The 7,168-nt window shown below is 45.8% G+C and overlaps 1 protein-coding gene across 1 annotated transcript; it reads left to right on the top strand.

The window, feature by feature from the left end:
• The first annotated feature begins 4,948 nt into the window (after nucleotides 1–4,948).
• NFILZ (NFIL3 like basic leucine zipper) lies at nucleotides 4,949–5,854 on the top strand. Its single transcript, XM_073324683.1, has one exon. It carries the CDS (start codon nucleotides 4,949–4,951, stop codon nucleotides 5,852–5,854), a length of 906 nt encoding a protein of 301 aa, XP_073180784.1.
• Nucleotides 5,855–7,168: the final 1,314 nt, after the last annotated feature.

Here is a 7,168-nt window from a genome sequence, read left to right as displayed (position 1 = left end):
ACTGCATTAATACAAACATAACATGCGCAGGAATCTGAGTAATTAGAACTTGGTAACCTTTTGCCTTAAATAGGTCGAAGGTTTTAGCACGTGATCTGAAATATTACCAAACCACAGATTGCGTTTTCTGTTACTAAGAAAGTTAATACATTGCAGGGTAGAATGAAACTGTATTGACTAATAACCTGCTCATAACACGGGGTCTGTGTGTGCATCGGTTAATTGAACTTCTGCAGAGGTTTTCTGTTGTGAACATATACTGTGCTCACTGTGGGCAGATAATGATCTCATTGAACCAGTGGAAATCCAGAGTAACTTCACTGGGCCAGATTCTAATCTCACTTGGCACTACTGTAATTCTGGAGTAACAATTGGGTGAATTCTGATCTCAATTACACCAGCAGGAGTAATGCCAGTAACATCAGTGGGTCAAATTGTGTGCTGATTTAAAATCTTCTGCCTCCCAAGAGGGTCAGATTCTGCTCTCGGTTTCACAAGTGTAAAACTAGAGTAACTCCAATTATTTCAGCGGGCTTTCTCCGGATTGACACTCGTGTCGGTGAGATTGGAACGTGGCCTATCATCCACTCTTGAAATTACAATATGGCCCATGGATGGCACTTCACTTTGTCCTCTAATTTATTTGGAAGTGTATTTAAAAATCAAGTATTTTGTATCACTTTTAACTTCTGAGGGGGGCGGTGTGTATGTGTGTGTGCGTATCTGTGTCTGTATGGGGCAGTGAAATAACACAACTATGTGCACAAACACACACATACACCCCCCCGCCCCAAATTACCCTGAGCTAAGCTTATACATAATCAAAAGTAGATTTTCACTTCAGAAAACAAACAACCAAACACCTCGCACACTAAAAAGAAATCCAGATACCGCTTGAGGAAAGAGTTAAGGGGGAAAAGGGAAGATGGGTCTGAACTCTAAGGCCAGTTTACATTGCTGGAGACATTTAAAGGGATCTTAGTGGTAAATGAGAATCTCTCATGCAGTGTAAAGTGGCTGCATAGAAATGAGTTCAAACACAATTTACGCCCATTTGTAGAGTGGTATAAAGGGGTCTGAGTGTAAATGTAAATCAGCCCCTCCCCCTCTCCCCCCAAACAAGGTCCTGGATATTCACACCCATATTTTTGGATTGGTCCATTATAGATTCTAGGGACCAACTGTAAAATTTGGATCTGGAGTCAGAGCTCCTCAGAGTTCAGGATTTTCCTCCTCCATGCACAGAAACACGATTAGCTAGTTGCATTATAGACACTGTAAGGGTGTAACTTTTGCACAGATTCTAACAAATTTATTTGAGCATAAGCTTTCGTGAGCTACAGCATCCGATGAAGTGAGCTGTAGCTCACGAAAGCTTATGCTCAAATAAATTTGTTAGTCTCTAAGGTGCCACAAGTCCTCCTTTTTTTTTTGCGAATACAGACTAACACGGCCGCTACTCTGAAACCTGGCATAGATTCTGTATATCGTAACACTAGGAAGAGGAAGCTATTAGGGACAAATGGTGATTTCCTTCTGCCTACACGGACTCTGGACATGAGCAGCACAAAGAAAATGTCTCATTTCAGAAAGGAACAGTTTCTGGAGGGTGGAGTATTAACAAAAATAACAGCATGAGTGCAAATGAGAGGACGAGAGATGGGGGTGTCACCTTTCTCAGAAGCTTCTGGCCCTGCCCTCTCCCAGAGATGGTACGCTGGACTAGAAGGAGATGTGTTCTGAGCTGAGGGCAGAATCTGGTCAGGAACCATGCCAGACTTTGAGCTGGAGAGCCAGTGCACCCTGGGAAATGCTGATTGCATAAAATGCATGACCACAACTAATCTATTGTTCTTGCTGATATTAAGCTGTTTCCACTTGCCTTTGTGGACGCTGATTGCGCGATACATAGGGATCTGTGGGTGATGGGGGTTAGTGCTGCTAAGAAGATGTCACCAGAGACAAATAACACCTGGGTAGATCTGAAGCGTTGCTGGCTGGAGATATAAATAACAGGTGGAGTTTAAGTTCTGTGGGTACAAGATGGAAACTCTCATATTTCTGGCCCAGTAGAGACTTCTTCCTTAACTATCAAGGGCCAGATCTTGCCTCAGATTAGAACTTCCAATGACTGCCTCTTCTGACTATACCAGACCTAGCCCCACCTCTAGGCTACTGCTACAGGATTCCCTCTCTCTAGTCCAATTCCCACGCCCCGCTGATCCACATTCAGCTCCCATCTCGAACTCTGTCTTGCTTCTCCCCATGCCACCTGCCGTATTCCAAATAGTGGCGAGGTGGGATCTCAGGCAAGCTCCCACCTCAGAGCAAACCAATTCAGGATTGAAAGGGTTAAGCAAACCTGCTGGAATATACATGTTTCAGGGTCAGTTCATGTTTCAGGGGACAGGAGGGGTTGTTTGTTATTCTTTCTGGCCTGGCTCCCTTGGCCTGGCTGGGGATCAGACTCACTCTGAACTCCTGAGCTCCACTGGACAACTGGATTTTGTTATGACCATCCAAATTCTTTTCACAGGGGCCCTTTATGCCAGGCAACTGGACTGAAAACGATGGTGAGAAAGCAAACTCCTCTCACCCATGCAGGGGATGGGGCTGCACAGTGAAAAAGCCATGTGGTGATCTTTGACTCATTTAACAAAAGGAATCCCGTCATATACAACGCCCCACAATTCCTGGTAAGTGATTAAGCCCTGAAACAGAGCGTTTCTGCCTTGTGATGCTGTCAGAAACCACAAGTGTCCTCAGCTCAAGTCTTCCTTTGATGCTTTGAGATCAAAAGTAGTTTTGATCCAGAGGTTCCCCAAACATATTCAGGGTGAAATAGCTTCTTTTGCTTTGCTTTTTCAGTTGCCAACACGATCCATTGTGATGCTGTATGTACGGCCAGAGAGTTTATGACAGGTTTTACCACCTTTACCAGTGCAGAACTCCACCACTGCCCACCTGTAGTCCATGAGCAGGAACAACTGTAGCCAAGCCCCTCCACACCGCTCCCAGAGAACACCCTGAGTGAGGTATTGTTTCTGGGACCAGGGATCTTTGATGTATTTTGAGAAGCACGTAGGACATTTTAGGACTCTTTTTAGAGAATAATAAATAAATAGGGTGACCAGATAGCAATGGTGAAAAAACAGGACAGGCGGTGGGGGGTAATAGGTGCCTATATAAGAAAAAGTCCCCAAAAACGGGACTGTCCCTTTAAAAACGGGACATCTGGTCACCCTAATAATAAATAATAACTACATGTTGCCCCTACTGTGGCCACCCCCTTGATGGCCACATGCAGGGAGCTAGAGCTGATTGAAAATTTCCGATTGAAACTTTTCCTTTTGGAAGGGAAACCACAGTGTCAAACAAACGTTTTCTGCAGACAGTGTCTGCTTTCCTCCCAAAATTTCAGTCTCTCATTTGAAAACAGGAAGCCCCAAACCTGACAATTTTCCACTGGACACTGACTTTTGGGGGCTGTTGGTCCAAAGTTTTTGGCAGTTTTCAGCTGAAAACGTATTTTTCCAATGAAAAATCAAAGTTTCCCCCTGAAAATTTCAATGAAAAAAATTTCCCCCCAGCTCCACCCAGGAATCCTTATGGAGCTGTGTCCCATGACTTACATAAGCACTTTACAATTGCACAAAGGGGAAGGGAAGAAGCGTCCAAATGTTATAAAATTTCCAAGATTCAGCTCTGATTAATAAGAGTCCAATAAAGCATGCTACTTAAAGGATTATTATTATTAGTTATTACTAACAGATGGAGCTATAAAACACAGTTATAAAACACATGCCATGCAGATGCTGACCTGCCAATTTAAGCTATGATGTTGAGTGTGATAAAGCACATTAAGAATCCCTTTATAATTTAACAAATAAGAATTGATTAGTAAGTAAAATAATTAATGAGTTTATACAGTTGTAGATGCCTGAAGCTCTCAAAACCAAATTTTCAAAATTGGCTCCTAAAGTAGGAAACTTTCTCCAGGGGATAGGATTAGTTGGTGTTGGTCCTGCTTTGAGCAGGGGGTTGGACTAGATGACCTCCTGAGGTCCCTTCCAACCCTGATATTCTATGATTCTATGACACCAAACTGCAAATCAGGTGATTGAGGTGCAAGTCCTGCCTCTCCCATTAACCTGCTACATGACTTTTGACACATCTCTTCTCTTCCCTGTGTCTCCCCTAGATGTAAAATGTGCATGATGCTACTTATCTCCTTCGTCAAGCGCTTTGAAATTGGAGGAGGATAAGCACTAGCAGAGCTGTCCTTTCATTGTTAAAGTTGCACCAGCAAAATGTACACAACCACTTGTTGCCTGTTGCAGCTGCATGGCTGTTGTGTTTCAGTGTAGACGCTGGCTGCAGCAACGGAATGGGTCCTCCTGCCACTGTAGTTAATCCAACTCCCCAAGAGGCAGTAGCTAGGTCGAAAGAAGAATTCTTCCGTTGACCTACCGCTGTCTACACTGGGGGTTAGATCAGCTTAACTATGTCCCTGAGGGGTGTGGATTTTTCACACCCCTGAGTGATGTAGTCGGCTTGACCTGACTTTTTAGTGTCCATTTGGCCTGCATTCCCGCCCCTTGCTCAAGCACACAGACATTCACCCATTTGGCAGGCACAAGTGGGGATTGTGCGACCCATGTTGTGCAGACAACCATTTGAAAATCTGGCTCCAAAAGTGGCTAGGAGAATAGATGTAATTGTGAGCAAAGACCATCTTTTGGTTCTATGTTTGTACCGCACCTTGCACAGTGGGGCCTAGATGAATGGTTGCGGTTCCTAGGCCCTACAGCACTACCCCAAAAAAATGAATAATTGCATGCATGAATGAACATGAATAATAATTAGGTGGTCACAGTTTTATAATGGATACTTGAATTCCACCTTCCAAGGTTCCCAGCAGCAGCATACAGTGGCAGTGTCTGACGCCATGGAAAGCTTCATGGCACCGCTGAGCACCCTCAGTGGGCTGGGGCTTCATCAGGGCAAGAATAAGCTGCTACGCAGCAAGACGAGCGGGCCCTCGCGGCGCAAGCGGGAGTTCATGCCCGACGAGAAGAAGGACACTATGTACTGGGAGAAGAGACGCAAGAACAACGAGGCGGCCAAACGCTCCCGGGAAAAGAGACGACTCAATGACTTTGCCATGGAGAGCCAGTTGTCGGCTCTCAGTGAAGAGAACGCCCTCCTCAGGGCCGAGCTGCTGGCCTTGAAGCTGCACTTCGGTCTCATCAGCCCAGATGTCTACGCCCACCAGGTCAGCTCCATCCAGGATTTCCTGGGGATTTATGTCAGAGGGCACAAAGCAGCCGCCCCTTTCCTCGAGGTGGAGCCCCTGACCCGGGACGGCTGCTTCAGGACAAACAGCGTTGTGCCCCACATGGTGGAGCCCACTGAGTTTGCTTACAAAGGCCTCTCCCCACCCATAAATCTCCAGAGCTCTGACCCAAAGCAGACCCCACTGGGCACCCAGTATGATCTGAACCCTCACCAGCCAAAGAGGCTCGAATCAGCCTTCAGATCCACCCTCTGCCCCCCTTACCTCAATTACCACTTCCTGGAGAAATACACTTGCCGGTTCCCTTTGCTGGACAATGCCCGTTTCTTGGCCACTTCTCCCAGCATGGCTGAGGCAGGGCAGCCAGGTGTCAAAAGCACTTTAGATGAAGATGATGAGCAGCAAGTGCCCAAAATATCCCCTCTTCCCCCTGGCAGCCAGCTGTGCCCTGCAGAGGACCCTTCTAGGGGCCGGAGCTATTCTGCCCTGCCGCACAAACTCAGAATTAAGACTAAAGCCCTCAGCAGCTGGGAGGAGAGCGGCTCTGACTCCCGTTGAGATTGCAGAGGAGACCCCCCTCCACTATGGGCTGGGAAGGAGGGAGCAAGTGGGGGATAATTATCTTATGCACTGAAGAGGGAAAGTAGTTTGTTTTGTGTTGAGCATGTGAGATCTGGGTGCGAGCAGGGCCTGACGGGGGCTGGTATGTGTCTGGCGTGGTAGTACTTCCCCCAAAACTCCACGTGCCATGTTCCAGTAAGACCCACAGAATCGCTCTGTGTATGACAGGGGGCATAGGGTTTCACCTTGTTGCTTTGCTCCTGCCTGGAGCCAAAAGGCAGGGTCTGGGGTAGGCGAGGGAGAGGAGGACTGAGGCTGGGGAAGGCCGAGGTTACGGGCATGGTGAGCAATGCTTGATCCTCCGGCAGTACTATGCCCCTACGACAGTCGCTCGGGGTAGCCGCCGTTTTCACTCCTCTTGCTTCATGGCCATGTTCTTCCCCGCAGGATGGGGCTATTAAAGCTTTATTCATGTTTCCTGTTTGAAACAACAAATGAACAGAGACAGCATCAACGATGCCGACCTCAACATGCCTGGTGCAGGCTCAGGACACATGTGGGCGTCAGAGAGAGGTAGCGGACTATCTAAGATGCATGCTATTCAATCACGTTTCATCTATAGTCCCATGATCCTTGCAGTCCTCTAACTAGTGGGGCTATTTGTGTGTGTGAGGATGGGAACTGGGATCACAAACCAGTTGGGTGAGAAGAAACCAATTGGGTGGTTTGTATTGAACGGATTCAATTATCCTTTAAGCCATTCCTTAATGGCTCAGACTCTGTCTTACCTTGAATACCTTCAGTGCTCATGATTCCAGAGCTCCTCAATCTAGCCACATTAGAACATGCTTCTGCTGTAATTTGCAGAGCAGTTACCCCATTTCTGAGCTTAGTTACTCTGTAAGTAAATGTGGAATCACATCAGAGAGCTGGCTTCCCAGCGGATTTACACAGGGGTAAAACAAGAGCAGAATCTAGCCCACTGTATTTCCCAGGAATCATCAAATCTCTTCAGATGGAATATGTCCATTTCTCTTAACCAGCATGGCCTAGTAGAAAACATTTCATTTTTCTTTACATCATTTTTTTGGGAGGGGGCAAAAAAAATTTTTATTTTAATTTGTAATTGAGAATTCTATCACAAAATACCTGTGTTTTGTTCATCATTTAACTCCCTTTTATAAATAAGAAATTTTTGAAAAAAGACTTTTTTAAAATTGTGCAATAATTAAAAAAAAAAACCCACCATGTGACTAAGTGGACCAAAAACATTTCTCATTTGAACCTATCTTATTCTGAAAATGGTACCGA

This window comes from Lepidochelys kempii, chromosome 25 (genome assembly GCF_965140285.1).
Source record: "Lepidochelys kempii isolate rLepKem1 chromosome 25, rLepKem1.hap1, whole genome shotgun sequence".
NCBI lineage: Eukaryota > Metazoa > Chordata > Testudines > Cheloniidae > Lepidochelys > Lepidochelys kempii.
The sequence above is the reverse complement of the archived record's forward strand: the minus strand, read 5'-3'. Positions and strand labels throughout refer to the sequence as shown.

Bases quoted from the DNA above. Each gene is read 5' to 3' on its own strand.
- NFILZ (XM_073324683.1), top strand. From the start codon at position 4,949: ATGGAAAGCTTCATGGCACCGCTGAGCACCCTCAGTGGGCTGGGGCTT.